The sequence below is a fragment of the Lycium barbarum genome, chromosome 1 (genome assembly GCF_019175385.1).
Source record: "Lycium barbarum isolate Lr01 chromosome 1, ASM1917538v2, whole genome shotgun sequence".
Taxonomy (NCBI): Eukaryota; Viridiplantae; Streptophyta; class Magnoliopsida; order Solanales; family Solanaceae; genus Lycium; species Lycium barbarum.
The window spans coordinates 369425-388833 of NC_083337.1; the positions used below are offsets into that span (position 1 = coordinate 369425).

Here is a 19409-nt window from a genome sequence, read left to right on the forward strand (position 1 = left end):
GGGAAACTCTCATGGCTTGCTTTATAGGCAAGGCCATGAGCTGGTTTATGGTTTTCCAGCATGAGATATAAGAAAAAAAGATGAGAAAGAGTAGGAGTCCAGTTCAGGAAGTAAGGTGTCTCATTGTTTGAATATTTTGCCTTCATCCTTGAAGTTCAGTAATATCTTTAGGTTGTCATCAGCTTCTGCTTTTCCTAAAGTCTACCTAAAACTTTGGTTGGATAGCTGGTGACAGTGTGTCGCAACCTATCGTTGAATGTTGTCTTTTCATGCTAGCTATTGTCCTAGTTGTACTGAAACCAGTGGTGGAGCCAGGATTTTTGCTGAGGGGGTTCAAAATATAAAAAAGTCAACATACGAAAAAGCCTAAGGGGTTCTACATCTACTATATATACGTAAAAAATAATCTATGGGTCATGTCTCTCGGATTGCTTCCATGGGTCTTCTTCTCTCTTAGGTTTCTCCCTCCGAATCTCCATAAAAGCAAGCTGAGAAACATGACCCATAGAAGCTTGAGATCTATTATCACCAACAGATGATACTTCCATGGCACCTCCGACTTTGCTTGTATTGTTACTAAGGACTTTAGAGGAGTCATCACCAGTAAAGAGCTCCATTGCACAGAGTTACCCGATGCTTGTGCTGGCGGGAGGTAGCAGGTAACTCGTGGAATTAGTCGAGGTGCGTGCAAGCTGGTCCAGACACATGGTTACTTTGGAAAAAGGAAGGAAAAAAAAAAAAAAAGAGCTCCATTGCTGCTGTGACTTCTTCTGGTAAAGAGTCCAAAAGATGGTATGCAAGAAGCTGACAACCAATGCTGAAACTGTCTTTATATTGGATGAATTGGGCTTTTGGTGATACTTGAACTCAGCCACTCATGGAAGCAAAAATTGGGATTATTTACACCCTATGACCTTGTTCGAGGCCACTCTTTAAATTCTATCCCCTTTAGCTCAGTGGACTAACTTTCGCCTTTGGAAGTGGTCTGATGTATTTTTCTTTTTGCTGACAAAATTTGGGGAGCTAGACTAACGGGGACAATATTTAAGTAGTGGCCTCAAAAAGGCCATTTGTGCAAATGTCCCGGAAAATTGAAAGGAGAAAGGAAACTTGTCATATATGTTTTCTATTATATCCAATCAATTTACTCCCCAAGGTCCCCAATGTCTAAATCCATATCTTCTTTTCCAACAATTCAAACATGGGTGAAGTTGTCGGTTCCTAATTAGTCGTCTTCTACTGGGTTTCGAGAGTAGCATCTTTTTCGGTTTTTGGTGTCTGATATCCGGAGACAATTAACTCGGATTCGCACCGAAAAGTTTCATTTTGATGAATTTATTCTCAAGATTTAAATCCGAGACTCTTGGTTAACGATAGAGGAGTATATACCATCTTACAACAACTTTGGTGGTAACATTTATTAGAGTAGCATTTAATTTCTCTGTCACGGACTAGTTCTAGCACAGTGCCTCATTATTTGCTCAAAGAAGATTCCATCAATAATTGAATACTCCACTTGGATTATTTTTGCAGTGTCATTTTCCATTTTTTTCCCCTCATCAACGCTCTGCGTCATGTGGTTTTCCAGATCATCAGCACATTGCTTAGCCCCACTTCGGTCTCTTATCTCCTTATTATTAAGTTCTGGCTCTCCCACGTTCTATCCAATTCCTTTCTTAACTCACCCATTTATTTGTCTCAATTATGCGGGCGGATGCAATGTACGAGTTCATCTGAATTCAATAGTTTTAACTCGCGCGGCTTCATAGTAATAGTTATGAATTCGGCAAATCAGTAACTTTGATTCAAATGCTGCATTTGTTTTTAAAAAATTCATTGAACTTTTGCAAATAAGCTATTCAGAATCTAGTATGCAAACAAAATTATGGTACAAAACTCATGTAATGCTCGTTGTGTTTTGGATCTAAATCTTTTTCATTTCAATGATACTATTTTACACAACTTATAGACTTGCAAGACTTATTTTTGTTTTTTCGAAAGGAATTTTATTGTTATTTTGATATCTCATACCACTTTAATATGGTAAAGCTAAATTACGTTTTAAATTTGGTTCCTAGCCAATCACAGTTACAGTATATAATAGTAACGAAACGAGTAATAAAAATAAAGCGTGTTATAGAAAAAGTTGCATTTGTGTTAGTTATTCAAAGTAAAGTAATACTACGCAGTATTGAGAATTTTGAAACATTTAATTAAAGAAAATGCAATATAAATTGAAATGATAAACTTTTTCGTACAAATGATAAAGAAATCATTTTAATGCACCCAGGCCTTTGGTCAAGTCGTAAGATTGTAACTTGTGATATGTGGATTAGAGTGTAGCTTGTGATGCGTGAGTTACACATAAATCTCGGGTTTTCAATTTCTGTTACAGACTAAAAGCTCATATTTAAATGAAAAAGACTAAAGAGACGAGTTTATTATCAAACGAGTTCTGAACTTTGCGCAACTCACCCTCAGAAAGATTTCTTGGTTATAGGAAAAAAAAAATTATAATGTAAGAGCCTGTTTGGATGGGCTTAGCTTATAAGCTGTAAACAACTTACAAGCTAAAAAAAATAAGTTGGAGTAGTCTAACTTATTTTTTTTAGCTTATAAGTTGTTTTCATAAGTTAAGTCAAATGGACTCAATTATTTTTTTGAGCTTATTTTAAGCACAAAATGACTTTAAGTTAGTCAATCAAACACTCAAAAAAGCTGAAAACAGCTTATAAGCAACTTATAAGCCAATCCAAACGGGCTCTAAGTCACTAGTTAAAAGAGTAATAAAAAGAAAAATGTGGTCCCTAGTCTTGACTCCTTCTTTGTTCCTATAATAATTAAGTCATGGAAAAGAAAGAATAATTAATCAACAACTCTACCCCACTCCTCAAGTCTTCTTAGTTTTAACAATTATTGTGGCTATAAATTACTTAATCCCACACCAATTCTAGGGTTTCCAATATTCTTTAATTCCATTTCCAAATCCTGGATCATGGATCAAAAGGTACAATTAAAATCTGCTTAATATATGATTTACTTATTTATGAAGTCCTCAATCCATTATTAATATAAATATTTCATTTTTGGTTCTAAATTGAGCATAATGGATATTAAGGATTCACTTAGCTGACTTTTGTTGTTACTGTAATATGTTGATTTTTAGCTGGATTTAACTCAACCTTTGTAATTCAATTTATTTACTGAATCTTGATAGATTTACTGTATCAGTGTAAAGAATTCATTTTTGGTTCTAAATTGAGCTTAATGTATATTGATGATTCATTTAGCTGAATCAAACTAGTTTTTTTGTTGTTGTTACTGTAAAGAATTTAACTCAACCTGTGTAATTCATTTTATTTAGTGAATTTTGATAGATTTGCAGTATCAATATAAAGAATTCATTTTTGGTTCTAAATTGAGCTTAATGTATATTGAGGATTCATTTAGCTGAATCAGACTAGTTTGTTGTTGTTGTAAAGAATTTAATCTCGGTAAATATGTTGATTTTTTGCTGGAATTTAACTCAACCTGTGTAATTCAATTTATTTAGTGAATTTTTGATAGATTTATAGTATCAATATAAAGAATTCATTTTTGGTTCTAAATTGAGCTTAATGTATATTGATGATTCATTTAGCTGAATCAAAATAGTTTGTTGTTGTTGTTACTGTAAAGAATTTAATTTCGGTAAATATGTTGGTTTTTAGCTGGTATTTACCAAAGCTATGTGATTTACTTTATTGTGATATTTGATAGATTTTCAGTTACCATGAGCTGGAATGATTGTTGTTTTTTCTTGATCTTGATCTGATTTCTTCATTTTTGAGTATAGTTAAATCTGCTTATATCGGACTTTCCATATATGTTGTTTTTCTTTCGCTTCAATATAATGAGCTCATTTTTTGTTCCAAATTGAGCACAATGGATATTGAGGATTCATTTTATTGAGCCCACTAGTTTGTTGTTTGTTACGTGGTTATTACTGTAATGAACTTTGGCTTCGGTAAATATGTTGGTTTTTAGCTGGAATTTACCCAAGCTGTGTAATTCAATTTATAGCGTATTTTGATAGATTTTCAGCTCCCATGAGCTGAATGATTGGTTGTTTGTTATCGATCTTGATCTGACTTCTTCTTCACTTCCTTTTTCTTCATTTAATGAGTACAATTAAATCTGCTTATATTGGACTTGCTATTTATGCTGAGTTCTGTCACTTTCCCACCTTTTACTTGTCTCCTCAGTCCATAATCAAAATAACGAATTGGTTCCAAATTGAGCATAATGGATGGTTAGGATTCATTTTAGCTGAATCAAACTAGCTTCTTGTTACTGTAACAAATTTAATTTCGTGAATATGTTGATTTTTAGCTGGAATTACATCATTTATAGTAAATTTTGTTAGGTTTTCAGTTGCCATGAGCTCGAATGATGGTTTTTTGTTCTCGATCTTGATCTGACTTGCTCTCCATGTTGTTCAAAAGGCTAAAGCCCTGGGCATTTTGCTGTAATGGGACTTGGAAGTTCAAAGTTCATAGCTTTAGTTTGTGGAAGATGATGAAGCAATGACCACAACACTTCAAGATTTGGATGATCCTGATCGAAACAAGGTTGAAAACAATGGGTCTAATGTTGTTGTGATCGATAACCCTGTTTTGGATGAAGCTAAAAGTAAGGGCACTGGAACTGCGGACCTAGTGGGTTCACCTCCCTCAGTGAAATCCTCACCAACAGCTAAAGGGTTTGGCTTGAAGAAATGGAGAAGGATCAGGCGGCAAGCACACAAGGATGGGGATAGTAACACAGAGAGTGCTAAATTGTTGAAGCGTGGTTTGTCGAACGCCGCTGCAAATCCAGCAAAACCTGTACATTTATCTGCTGGAACAATCCGAAATAGTGATGGATCTGTTTCTTCAGCAAATGCAATATTGAGGAGCCCTGGTGTTCTTGTTGATGGCTTTGGTTTAATTGGTGATTCTGGGTTGGCGATTCAGCCTATAGTTTTTGGTGGGACTAACTCAGAGAATAGCGAGGACCGAAGTAGTAGGTCTTCAACTGCAGCCAGTGCTCCAAGGGCAAGGTACGAAATACCTATCGTCCATGGTTATGTGCCTGTTAAGAATGGGCAGAGGACTCAAAGTGGGAATTACATGGGTACCTCGGCTCAGCAATCTCATCCGAGAAAGGGTCGGGCTGAAGCTAGTAAAAAGGCTAGAGGAGAAAGGGTCAAACTCGAGAAGGAAAACTCTCATTCAAGCTTGGAATCTGACTCACAAAGCTCCAATTTTCTCCGTAAGCAAAGTAATAATCATGCAACAAGTAATGGTACAAAAGGTGGAAGCTCAGCGAATAATGATGGACAATTCAGTGATGAAGCTCTCACCAGAGAAAGACCATTCAGTGAGGAACTTCAGACTGGTCTAGATAGAAGAAATGGTAAGGAGTGCGAAACTGAAGAAGATCAAGGCGCTGAATCCACCTGGGAGGTTAAAGAAGAGAGGAGTGAGTATCAGGGGTTGTCCACAGATCACGATCCTCTGCTGGAGTCTATGTTCACACTTCAAGCTGCTCAGGAAAATCTTGAAAGAGGTAAATCATCAGTTTTCATTGAAGAATACAATTATATAGCTATTCTAGTATGACTTCTTTTTTTCTTTTGGTTTTACCTATGATTTCTTAGTTTCTGCTTTGCATCTTCAGCATATCGTATGAAGCAGATCCTTTTTTGGTTTGAAGTTTATTCCAAATTCAGAAAAGGATAAGAAAGGTGGCAGTTATTGCATATTTATGTGTGATGTCCCCTCCCCTCCCTTTGGCCCACCCTCCTTTCCCCAAAATTGGAACTTCTTTTTTGGTAATTATCCTAGAATTTAGGACTGGCATTGTTGCAGGAAGAGGTGATATCATGAAATCAGGTCTGGCATTGATAATCTGAATGGCTATGCGCCTAGTTGAAGGATTTGAGTGCGGCTAGATCCAGTCGTCATCATTAATTATTTTTATTCTATGTTTGATATTCACTTTGACGCATTGATTGCTTCAAGAATCAAGATCATGTCAAAAGAGAAAAACATGTTTGTTGAAGAAATTTTTATATGCCGTTAAGTTGTTCATTTTGCCTAAGCTAATAATTAACTTTGTTTGTAGCTAGTACAGTAAGTGTTGGTTATACTCCTTTTTTTCTTTTGAGAATGAAATGTTGGTTATACTCCTTTTTTTCTTTTGAGAATGAAATGTTGGTTATACTCTTTGAAAAGATATCCATTTGTTATGGTGAATTCGAATATTGCAAAATGGCTAGGTCCTTAAGACGAAAGACTTATTGGACTCCTTTTCTCTCCGGATGGCTGCCTAGTTAAGCTTAAAAGACCAATGTCTTGCTTTCGTTTTTGGCCAATAGGTCCTTAAGTTTTCCCTGCCTTTGGTGAAAGGAAGGCATGCAGATTGGGATGATTATCAATACCGGGATGATTATCTCATACCATTCATGAGCTCTTTACTCCTCTTTTAGTTTTTGTTTCTTTGGCTGTTTATCCCCTCTTAACTGTGATTTGTAGCCACTTCTTTTACATGTATCTTCTGGACCATCTTCGGGCCTTTTACTTTATCAATATATATGTATCCTTTAACCCATAATACAACACAACAACAACAACAAGCCCAGTATAATCCCACCATGTGGGGTCTGGGGAGGGTAGAGTGTACGCAGACCTAACCCCCACCTTGAAAGGTAGGGCGGCTGTTTCCGAAAGACCCTCGGCTCAAGAGAGGAGAACAAGAGAGGATCCTTTAACCCATAATATATCAAAGAAATCAGTTACTCCTTAAATACCTTTTATCTGATATTAATTAGTTTACGTACTTTTCTCTGCAGAAATTCAGAAATTGAAAGAAATCAGAATCGAAGATGTTGTCATTGACCATTCTCTTCAGAATGTTGGTATACCTTCAGATTTCAGTTCAGGTGACACAGATTTTCCTGGACCAAACGCATCTGAACATTCACAATCCAGGAACGGTGAGCAACATTCATTTGATTCATTGGAGTCTGAAGTGGTTAGCTTAAAGCAGAATAGTATACTATTGCAAAACAAGCTTAACGATGAATCAGACTTGATTAAGTTAAAGGAAGCGAGAGTTACTGAACTCGAAGCCCTCTTATGTAGTAACTCAAAGAAGGAAGAAAAGAAAACAGGAAATGATTTGCACCAGAGTATTGAGGACATTGAAGGGGAACTTGAGTGCCTCTTTAGGCAGAAGATTGAAGCTGAAATTGAATATTTAGCAATATCAAGAACAATCCAAATGTTGAGAACTGCAACGATCGATCAAGCAACCCTTGTGGAAGATCAAGATTTATTAGCTACAGAACAAGCACGGATGGTGAAGAAGCTTGGCGATTCAGAAAAGAAAGCTGCAATCGTCAAGTCGCAGGTTAAAAACTTGGAAAAGTACTGTGATGATGTAGCGAGCACTAATAAAACACTGGAGCTGCAGAAGGGAGTCTGCAAGTATAGTTCCTATTTTTTGATACCATTGGTATTGCTGGCTATCGTCTTTGGACTGTATATGTTGCAGATCTCACCTGATGCTGTTGAAGTTGTACCGACATAGTTTTGAGAAGTGAGCACTTTTTCCCCCTTTCTTGTATTTTCAACATAGAACAACGATGAATGTTAATTAGGTCGTTTTATATGCTCATAGATAGATGGAACCCATACTTCCCATTTTGTCGAGTCGATATTGAATTCAATGATAAATATAAAGAATGATTTTGTGGCTCATAAATTTTGATATTTGCTGATATTGACCATCAAGTAGTAGTAGAGATACCCAGCTTACGTTACCAGATTTGCAATTCTTAAGAATCATTAGCTTGTGAAAACTACACAAAATTTCTCTTTCGAGCTAAAGAACGGAGAGAAAGCTTTAAACAAGAGGGCGGCCTAAAGGAATTTAAGTCAACGACGTGAAAGACGCGTTTAAATGAAAATTCTAAGCAATGCTTACCATGATTGCCATGACAAACATCGTTTATTTTGTTGTTTCGGGGTCATGAAACCCGAATTCATGAATTTGATTGTTTTTCGTGTGTATCAGTACATGAATTTTCTTGAATTTGCTTAACGGACTCCGATTGACTTGAAATTCGGTGGGTCCATCGAAGATGGCTCGGTGAGCAATACTGACTATGTTCGTGAGAGAAACGTAGTTTATTTTTGCGTTTCGGGTCATGAAACCCGATTAATTAATTTGGTTGTTTCTCATGTGTTCCATCAGAAATGGCTTGCTAATCAATACTGACCATGTTCGCCATGACAAACATTGTTTATTTTGGCGTTTCGAGGTTATGAAACTCGAATTCATGAATTTGGTGGATGTTACACATACTGAAAGGTGAGATGATTTCGAATTTCTGTTTTGTGACCCAGAAACGCAAAATAAGCAAGGTCAGTGATAACGAAGCTATTAGTATTGGTCACCAACCAATTTTGGGTCTAAACGAAGCCGGTAGACTTTTTATTGAAAAATTCATACACTAACAGTAACCAAAAGCCGAGATGATCTCAAATGTATGTTTTGTGACCCAGAAACGCAAAAAAAGCTATGTTAGTCATGAAGAAGCCATTAGTATTAGTCACCAGACCATTTTTGGGTTTCAATGGAGCTAGTCGATTTTTTTGAAAGATATGTGGACCAACACAAACTGAAAGGTGAGATGATCTCAAATTTCTATTTTGTGATCCAAAACGCAAAACAAGCGAGGTTAGTCATGACGAAGCGATTAGTATTGGTCACTAGGCTATTTATACTAAGTTTAGGTTTAAACGGAGCCGGTCGATTATTTTTGAAAAATCTATGGACTAACACACACCGAAGCTGAGATGATCTCGAAATTCTGTTTCTCTATCGAGAAATGCAAAAAAAAGCGATGTCTTTCATAATGAAGCTATTAGTATTGGTCACCAGGTCATTTCCACCAATTTTGAGTCTAAACAGAGCCAATCGACTTTTTATTGAAAAATTCATAGACTAACACTAACCGAAATCTAAGATGATCTCGAATGTATATTTTGTGACCTAGAAACGCAAAAAAAGCTATGTCAGTCGCGAAGAGCTATTAGTATTAGTCACCAGACCATTTCCATCAAGTTTGGATTTAAACGGAGCTGGTCGATTAGGTTAAGGATTTCGAGTGGCCTGAAATCTGGTGGATCCATCAAAAACGACTTGCTAATCAATACTGACCATGTTCGACATGACAAACGTCATTTATTTTGGCATTTCAGGGTCATGAAACTCGAATGCATGAATTTGATTATTTTTCGTGTGTTAATAGTTCATGGATTTTGCTGAATTTGATTGACACACTCCGATTGACTTGAAATTCGGTGGGTCCATAAAAAACGTCCTAGTGACCATTACTGACCATGTTAGCCATGACAAACATCATTTATTTTGCCTTTCAGGTCATGAAACCCGATTAATTTCGTGCGTATTATTGCATGATGATTATTATTAATTAATTTGGTTGTTTTTTGCAATGATGAACTCCTATTGGCGTGAACTTTGGTGGGTCCATCTGAAATGGCTTGATGAGCAAAGCTCACCATGTTCGCCATGAAAAACATCGTTTATTTTGGCAATTCGGGGTCATGAAACCCGAATTCATGAATTTGGTTGTTTTTCGTGTGTGACGGACTCCAATTGGCCTGGAATTTGTTGGGTCCATAGGAAACGACCTAAGGAGCAATACGCATCATGTTCTTAACGACAAACGTAATTTATTTTGGTGTTTTTGGGTCACGAAATTTGAATTCATGAATTTGGTTATTTGTCATGTGCAAGTGTACATGAATTTTTCTGAATTTGGTTAACGGACTTCAATTGACATATACATTCTCTGGTTTAATTAGATTTCGTTGATTTTAGGTTAATGCTATCAAAAACTTGTAGAACGAACCTAGCTAGTTTAAAGTAGTTACTTAAACAACTTCAATATAACACATCATAATTGAATAATACGAACTTTCCGATACATCAACTTTTGTGGCTTACCTGAAAGTAATAAGCACAAAAAGTCACAACAATGACTACACATTAATCTCAAACAAGTTGAGCTCAACTATATGAATCCTCATGGGTCACTTGTACTTTTGCTCCTATTTTGTTGAGGTCTTTAATTTTTGCCCCTCATAACAAATAACTTTTTCGTGGAACATAAGTTTATATTTTAACATCATAATATTCACAAGTTATGCCCCGCACTCTTTAAGAACTTATGCCCCATTAGGCATAAGTTCAACTTTGAAAGGCAAAAATTAGAGACCAGCCCATTTGAAGGACAAACCGTGCAATTTCCTCACTATTCCCTTTAAGCGCACAAACTTAACGAAGAGAATATAAATCAATTGCTTTGTGGACAAATGCAAATCGATGAGTCAACTTTCAGTATGAATTCAAGATCCCAATACATGATAAACAACCCATACCCCACCCAGCACAAATCAAAGTTTCTGGCCTATGCCTTATGGAAACAACGCTATAGTTTTTCTTGTTCACGTCACTGGAGTCTCTTCCCTTTTGTACATACTCCATTCTAGTCCTCTGATACTTAGAAATGGTGCACAACAACTTATGAGACAAACTTAAATTGCACAACATAACAAATTTACAGCCAAATCCACTACTAACTCCTGACTATGCTACTGGTTTTACAAAGTTAAGCCAGCGCCACTTTAAGCCAAGTAAACATACCCAAAGCAGCATGCAAGAGTGTTCAGATTATTGTATCAAGGTATGAGTAGTTGTGCCGCCGTCCAAACTCAAGAAGGCTACCATATGTGCGATCCCAGACTCCGACGAAAAGGGCCTCTGTATCAGGACTAAAAGACAGACCTGATATTTCACCAAAGAAATCAATTTCTTGCTCCGACTCATAGCCACTTTTTACATCAAAAACATGAACGAAATCTGCAGGTTCTGCCATTGCCATGAATCTTCCATCTGATGTGTAGCGGATTGACCTAATAGCTCCAAGGTTACCCTTCAGAGCAACAACTGATTTGGACAAGTTCCGTATATCCCATACTCTGCAGGTTTTATCCTGGTTGCCAGTTGCAAAAGTTAGACCATCAGGATGCCATGCTGACGCAAATGAGTAGTCAATATGTCCACTCAGAGGTGAAACAACCTGTAAGCATTATATTTGGTCAGTTAATGGTGCATCAAACATCGACCAGTCCTGATGATTTGAATCGTGGGAGGAGATATTTGCACAAGTACCTTGGCATTTCTGGAATCGACCAATAAACCTTCAGGATTATCCCCAACTATTGCAATAAGCTTACCATCAGGGCTCAGTGATGCATGCTGCGAGCATAAAATGGGAAAACAAGGTAAGTAACACCTTATTATGCAACCAGAAACAACGAAAGAAAAAAAAGGTACTAGTTAATACCAGAACAGAAAGTTGTGCCAAGACTTGTGTAAATCAAAAGGTGAGAAATTAAAATAACAATTGTGTACGAAGCCCCTAGATTGTATTTATTCAAGAATCGGAAGGAGAAAGGAATTCTATATTACAGCCTAAACTAATCATAAATTATAATTCTAATTTGAAAATCAGTGAAACCTAGCAAATTATCAGTACTAGTGCTGCATCACTAATGGCATGCACTAGTAGCATCAGAATAGACATGGAGGCGGAAAACAGACTTACATTCACTGGCCACGGAAAACGGAAATGGTTGGATAGTTGAAATTTCTCCATATCAAAATCTCTAACTCCAGAATCGTTATTCGAAGCTATAAAATGAAGCGCACCACTGAGGAGCAAAAGATTTGTCAGTTAGCTTTGTTCTCACTAAGAAATAGCATGTTTGTGAAGTATGCAGATAAACATAATACCTGGAAGTGTTATAAATCTCAACAGCATTAGTAATAGCATTATCGTCATATGTTGTCCGGGAACAGAAGCAAACTCCAGGCCTGTCTAAATACTGCATATAGTTTCAAGAATGATTTAGAGACTCGGGAAATAGTTTCACTTCCTAGAGGTGAAGAGAAAACTGCAAACTCAGCACCATGACCCAACGTAACCAGCGCAAAATTCAAAGTGCAGGTACATCCTCCATTTGTTGATGCAATTGAATAAATAAATAACATAAAAAGGTCCTAACCAATGATAGGGAATTTGACGCACCTTGCAAATTAGTTCTCCTTGAAATCCCCCAGCAACCATCAAGTTGTCTTTAACCGTAAGAGTGCTGACTTGAGTCTGAGTAAATCCTTCCAAGAGGCTCCCAGGATGCTTCTGCAATGGCAAATTAAACAGAAAAAGGTCATAACCAATATATGCCCTAAAACAAACAGTGGATACCATGTTCAGAACACTGACCTCACACGGTGCTACATGTCCTGATACGTTCAGAACTTCATTCTTGCTGCAGGTCAAGGATGACCAATGAATAACGGAAAAATGTGACATAAGGTACACATCATGCTTGGACGTCGCCCAGACCAAATTCCTCAGCTATACCAAGAAACAAACAAAAATTATAACAAAATCAAAAGCTAACTTGTCTAAAAGAATTAAAAAAAAAAAATAAGATAACAAGCACGATTCTATCCAAGCAACTTGGCCTAACATTCAGCCTAATACATTCACACAATAATGTCGTATTTCAATAAGCCTCAAACACTTAGTGTAGTCCCTTCCATACAATGTAAATAACCAAATAGTAAAACAAAAGGTACAGAGGGCTAGTAAAATTACCTGGAAGTGCAAAATTGTTGATTTAACAGATCTTGAATTACGTCTGAAGTCATAGTACGAAACCCCTTTCTTTGTGGCTAAGCAGTCCTGTTGAATAGAAAAAGGATACAGCCATCCACGTCCCCATCAGACACAAAGGTCGTCACTCAGGCCAATTAGAAAATAAGAAAATACACATTAAATTTACCTTCTCTGACGCCTCCCCAGATTGTGGAATATTTTCATAGTTCTTATACTGCTCTAATCTCGTTTGCCTGTATTTCTCCCTGGTTATGCTAAGTCTTTCCCAGGGAATCCCTTGAATGTCTCTGCCTCTCCTTGCCTCAGCAGCTGAGGTGTCTTGCATTTTATTATTCTACTCAAGAAGAAAACAATTCATCAATAGGATCAGATACTGAAAGCATAATCATCCGAACAAAATGAATACATCTAACATGCCCTTGTAAATGCAGCAATTAAGCTTTTACGAATGAGTTCACAAACCATGTAGTCATACTCATCTGCATCTGAATCAGAGCCACCAATATCTCGGCCATGGAACTCATCATCCATATCATCATCTATAGCTTCCATATCATACTCGTTTCCCATGTAATCAGCATCATCATCTTGTTGATGGGCCATGTTACCTTAAAAAAATGACCTACAAACTACAAAAAGTAAACTACATTCAAGAATTGAGAAAATGTACAATAATACAAAATACCAAGTCAACTATGGGACAAGATACTCATAAAGCACCTCAGTACTAAAGCATCAGAGCATCCATATAGAGAAAGACTAAGTTAATCCTCTACATCAATCCACAAACGCATTCTGACCAAAAAGCAAGACTAGATACAATTTGTTTCAAGAGGCGAGGCACAAAAACATGCATCATACATCATCTTGTTCTCTATCCAGGCCTCTGCAGAGACCAGCTCGTTATTAAATCAAAGATTCCATTGGACACCGATGGATTGCAAAAGAGGCAAGCATTGGAAACATGAATACTTGCATGAATATGCACAGAGATCTTGTCAAATGAGCACACTAACAATCCCTGAAGTAAAATCTCAACTTTGGTTTTTAATGCAAGCCAGAAAAGAGAAGAATATTTATAGCCTAGACTATAGTCAGTAACTTCATTAAATTCATGATTCAACCTCCTCAAATAACAATAGTTATGAATCACAATCACGAAACAAGCCTGTGTGACTTTGGGAAAATCTATTTCCAGAGGCGGACCAAGGATATAATCAATCTTGACGGGTTCGACCTTTTAGGTCCTTAGCACGTACTCCCTGTACTTCTAAAATTATTGGTTCAAATCTAGCACTTTATAAAATTTTAGTGAGTTTTTACATATATATCTATACTCCGCATTGAAAATACTGGGTTTAGATGAACCTGCTGCTTATGGTCTGCATCCTCCCCTAGCTATTCCGATCAGATTCAACAAACACAAAATTCAAACTCACAAAAGAAAGAAACTTGACAACTATGACGTACGCAATACCATATCCAAGATACATATGCAATAAAAAGGAAAAAACAAACTCCGCAATATACGATCAAATGGAGAATTTTTTCTAACTTAAAATTTAATGCTGCGAAACAACAACTACTACGCCGGCTTGTCGTAGATAAGAGTTGTATACGATAAGTTTGAGTACTATATCTTATTCGTGAGAATTTCTTCTCTCCGGTCTTGTCTCCTCACTAAGTGGCTGCACACACCTGTCTTATAAATAGAGTCATATACAACTAAGTGGAGAAACTTTTCTAACTCAAAAATTTAATGCTGCCAAACAACAACTACTACACCGGCTTGTCGTAGATAAGAGTTGTATACGATAAGTTTGAGTCTTATATCTTATTCGCGAGAATTTCTTCTCTCTGGTCTCCTCTCCTCACTAAGTGGCTGCACACACCTGTCTTACAGATAGAGTCCAGCACGAGACGGGTATTTACTTGTTCTGTTTAGCATGTGCTAGCTAAAGGGTATGTGCGGTTGAATTCGTTGTTTTGCTGGTCGGCTGAGGAAAAGGCAAATGGTATTATAGACAAGGCATGATTTTTGTCTTGATGAAGTGTAGAACGGGGTCGTCTTTCCATTGAGCCGGGGAGACAATCCAAATTATACTCAATGTCCATTATTTGATTGAGCACGACGTGGGCTGCTAGTCGCGTTAAGCCATCAGTACCAAACAAGTCGGGGTCAACTATATAAATCTCACTTTTTCATGAAATGAGGGCTGCCAGTCGCGTTAAGCCATCAGGACCAAACAAGTCGGGGTCAACTATATAAATCTCACTTTTTCATTTAAGCTCATTTCATGTCGTCATCATACTAGATATATAATGCTGCCCAAAGTAAAAGGAAATTTAGGTTCGACCTGCATATCAAAACTCTACAAATTCTGCAAATTGACAGCATATAAACTCAACATAAACTAGCAGAGTCCAGCATCGAAGATCATGTCCCAATAACCATAACACCATAAATTCCACAACTGATAAGCACAAACGTCAAACTCTTCAACATGGAAGGGTTCGGATGAACCTAGTGCTTATGCTCCGCATCCGTCCCTAGATATTCCATTACATATTCAACAAACACAAAATTCAACCTTGGATATACGACCAAAGGGAGGCACTTGAACTTTTCTAACTTAAGAATTTAATGCTGCCCAAAGTAAAAGGAAATTTAGGTTCAACCTGCATATCAAAACTTTACAAATTAACCGCAAATAAACTCAACATAAACTAGCAGAGTCCAGCATCAAAGATCACGTCACAATAACCATAACACGACAAATTCCACTCAATCGAAGAGCACAAAAGTCAAACTATTGCTTATGCTCCGCATCCGCCCCTAGCTATTCCGTTACATATTTAACAAACACAAAAATTCAATCTACGATATCCAACCAAATCGACGAACTTTTCTACGATATCCAACCAAATCGACGAACTTTTCTAACTTAAAATTTAATGCTGCCAAAAGTGACCGAAAATTAGGTTCAACCTGCTACCTACATATTAAAACTTTACAATTTTTTCAAATTAACAGCAAATAAACTATCAAAGTCAAGCATCAAAGATCACGTCATAATAACCATAACACGACAAATTCCACTCAATCGAAAAGCACAAAAGTCAAACTATTGCTTATGCTCCGCATCCGCCCCTAGCTATTCCGTTACATATTTAACAAACACAAAAATTCAATCTACGATATCCAACCAAATCGACGAACTTTTCTACAATATCCAACCAAATCGACGAACTTTTCTAACTTAAAATTTAATGCTGCCAAAAGTGACCGAAAATTAGGTTCAACCTGCTACCTACATATTAAAACTTTACAATTTCTTCAAATTAACAGCAAATAAACTATCAAAGTCAAGCATCAAAGATCACGTCATAATAACCATAACACGACAAATTCCACTCAATCGAAAAGCACAAAAGTCAAACTATTGCTTATGCTCCGCATCCGCCCCTAGCTATTCCGTTACATATTTAACAAACATAAAAATTCAATCTACGATATACAACCAAATCGACGAACTTTTCTAACTAAAAAATTTAATGCTGCCAAAAGTAACCGAAAATTAGGTTCAACCTGCTACCTGCATATCAAAACTTTATAATTTCTTCAAATTAACAGCAAATAAACTCAACATAAACTATCAAAGTCCAGCATCAAAGATCACGTCACAATAACCATAACACGACAAATTCCACTCAATCGAAAAGCACAAAAGTCAAACTATTGCTTATGCTCCGCATCCGCCCCTAGCTATTCCGTTACATATTTAACAAACATAAAAATTCAATCTACGATATACAACCAAATCGACGAACTTTTCTAACTAAAAAATTTAATGCTGCCAAAAGTAACCGAAAATTAGGTTCAACCTGCTACCTGCATATCAAAACTTTACAATTTCTTCAAATTAACAGCAAATAAACTCAACATAAACTATCAAAGTCCAGCATCAAAGATCACGTCACAATAACCATAACACGACAAATTCCACTCAATCGAAAAGCACAAAAGTCAAACTATTGCTTATGCTCCGCATCCGCCCCTAGCTATTCCGTTACATATTTAACCACACAAAAATTCAATCTACGATATACAACCAAATCGACGAACTTTTCTAACTTAATAATTTAAAGCTGCCCAAAGTAAAATAAAAATTTAGGTTCAACCCACTACCTACATATCAAAACTTCACAAAATTCTACAAATAAACTAAACTTTATTTCATAAACTCATAAATCTTTGAATGTTATATAAATTTGACTATAAATTCTAACTAGACATGAATTAAATTACAAAATATTACTAACTACTTTTGGTTTCCTATAACTTTGAATTAATTTTTTCCAACAACATCGATCAATTCACAGTAACCCTAATAACACCATAAATTCCACAATTAAAAAAAAAAAAAAAAAAAAAAACCTCCACAACACCGTACACGATAATAAACATCAATCAAAACACAAAAACGAACCACAAACCCTAATACTCCACAAAATTAATTATTTTTATGCAAAAAACACATATGATTAATATGAATTGAAGTGTAAAAAAGGATTTACAAATTTCTAACCTTTTGATCGAGCTTCGGTTAATCTCGATCTAGAGATTTGATTAATTAACACATAGAGAATTTTGTTTAATTGATTTAACACAAAGAAAAAGAACGAAAACTAATTATAGATCTGGATTTGTATCGAAGAGAGAAAAAGGAAAAAAATGTTTATTTTTTCTATGTTTATCCACTTGTTCTTCTGCCAAAAACCGACATTTTTTTTGTACAAATATGGAATGAAATAGATAACCTTCGGTTTTTAAGGATATTTTCATTTAAAAAAAAAAGGAAATATGAAATATTACATGGAATTGAAAATGACAAATTGATTTTTTTTTTTCATAAATAGATGTAAAATTATGTATAATTTTCAATTAGATTTAGGGATTTAATAGAAGGTTATCGGGAAAAAAAATTGTCGGATGAAGTATTTCGCGTTCAGGTGAGAACCCGAGGAGAGTTCCAGCTTAAGAAATTTAACTAAGCACGTTTTGCTTTCACGCGAGAATACGAGGAGAGTCTCAGCTTAAGAAATTTAACTGAACAGTCTATCGTGATACTGATACAACGACGGGCGGCTCATCTTGACACGAGGATCAGTGGCCGATATCTCGAACCTGTGACGTAAGGGAGGAGATAACGTATTGTCACGTGTTCGGCCAAATCAAATGGTTCGTTGTATTTGTGTTAAAAAAATTATTCAATATGTACAAATTATTGATTTAAGAATCCCATAAATTAAAAAATTAAAAGCCCGAAATCATAAGCTTCAAATTTTGACTTCGTCTCTTACATGACCTATAGATTACGTGTCGTGAAAACAACTTTACTATTACTTCAACATTTTCCTTAAACAAAATTATAATAAACTCATAATATTTGATTTAAGATCTATAATTAATCAAAAGAGCAAAATACAAAAGAAAAGAAAAAAAGTTTTTAGAAATGAACCCTTGCTACAATTTTCTTCATCCCTGTTTTTTTAATAAAACTTGGCGTACAAAACTTGTTAAATCAATCATCTAATTTTTTTTTCTCCAAAAATCAAACTTCTTCTACTTACTGTTGACTTGTCATTAAATAAGATATAAACGTGTTTATAGATTTTTCAATTTAATGTGAACACTTCAAGGTACCGACATGTGTTTGGTCTGAAAATTTTGTAATCAAACTCCAACATGATTTAAGATTTTAAATCAAGACAGCTAACTATAGATAGTTACAAGAGTGACATAGAGAAAAGAAGCCTGCAAAGAACTGTGACCAATTCAATGTCAAGTTTTTACTTCCAAATACCAAATTATACCTCTTTGGTTTTTAAATAAAACCAACTTTAAAAGGACAAGTAATTGTAACATTGGATAAATACTTTAAACTATATCACTTGTCATTGTTAAAGTAAAGTAGTAACTAAATGACGTTTATAGTATATAATATAATAATTAATGATTAACTGATCAGATTCATGTGTATACATATATCATGCCTATATTGATTTGGTGTAGACATTAATTATGAAATTTTTTTACCATCCGCTCCTGTTTGAAGCTACAATATTAAATACACTTCGAATGAGTCCAAAAGCTTTTATTAAATTCTGCATATGTATTAGAAAATCTATTACGTATGTATGAATATTCAATTGTGAATTCAGTAACTAAAATGAATCATGAGTTCATTTTTTAAACCAATTATGAATCTACAATATTAGATACGAGCTCAGAATTATATAAAATATTTAATTGGTGAACTCAATAATTAAAACAAGATATAAATTCCATAGCAATTTCAAAACTTATAAACTTCAAATGTCCTCTAACCTCTATCTAAAAACCACATGGAGTCAATTAATGTCATGTCGGTGGTATTGATCAGCTCATTCAAACCCCTTCATACAATCAAATAGATCTATACGTAACCGCAAGGCGCAAGCTATGACATAACAATGTAACAGCTGGCATCCCTTGCAAGTTGCAAATAATTGATATAATCGTTCTCTTGAAGATTATAACTAAGATGAAGTAATTGAATCAATTGTG

The 19409-nt window shown here is 35.7% G+C and overlaps 2 protein-coding genes across 3 annotated transcripts; one reads left to right on the forward strand and one right to left on the reverse strand.

Annotated features, from left to right (window-relative positions):
- Positions 1-2847: 2847 nt before the first annotated feature.
- Positions 2848-7788, forward strand: LOC132627643 (WPP domain-interacting protein 1-like). Of its 2 annotated transcripts, none has more exons than XM_060343106.1 (3): positions 2848-3007; positions 4485-5589; positions 6875-7788. In XM_060343106.1, the coding sequence occupies exons 2-3, from the start codon at positions 4566-4568 to the stop codon at positions 7612-7614; spliced, it is 1764 nt and encodes a 587-aa protein (XP_060199089.1). In that variant the 5' UTR covers positions 2848-3007; positions 4485-4565; the 3' UTR covers positions 7615-7788. The 2 variants fall into 2 exon arrangements, with proteins under 2 accessions (XP_060199089.1, XP_060199095.1); XM_060343112.1 differs by having other exon boundaries at positions 2859-3007; positions 4406-5589.
- A 2646-nt stretch (positions 7789-10434) lies between these two features.
- On the reverse strand, positions 10435-17599 carry LOC132627655 (uncharacterized WD repeat-containing protein C2A9.03-like). Its single transcript, XM_060343126.1, has 10 exons — positions 17389-17599; positions 13262-13428; positions 12966-13133; positions 12779-12865; positions 12401-12535; positions 12206-12316; positions 11911-12002; positions 11723-11828; positions 11287-11373; positions 10435-11194 (listed from the first exon to the last, which is right to left on the reverse strand). Exons 2-10 carry the CDS (start codon positions 13400-13402, stop codon positions 10781-10783), a joined length of 1341 nt encoding a protein of 446 aa, XP_060199109.1. The 5' UTR covers positions 13403-13428; positions 17389-17599; the 3' UTR covers positions 10435-10780.
- Positions 17600-19409: the final 1810 nt, after the last annotated feature.

Coding starts and splice junctions, on each gene's coding strand:
- LOC132627643 (XM_060343106.1), top strand. CDS start 4,566: ATGACCACAACACTTCAAGATTTGGATGATCCTGATCGAAACAAGGTT. Junction 5,590..6,874: donor TCAGGAAAATCTTGAAAGAG/GTAAATCATCAG, acceptor TTTTCTCTGCAG/AAATTCAGAAATTGAAAGAA.
- LOC132627655 (XM_060343126.1), bottom strand. CDS start 13,402: ATGGCCCATCAACAAGATGATGATGCTGATTACATGGGAAACGAGTAT. Junction 12,317..12,400: donor GACATGTAGCACCGTGTGAG/GTCAGTGTTCTG, acceptor TTGCCATTGCAG/AAGCATCCTGGGAGCCTCTT. Junction 11,374..11,722: donor GTTTTCCGTGGCCAGTGAAT/GTAAGTCTGTTT, acceptor TTATGCTCGCAG/CATGCATCACTGAGCCCTGA.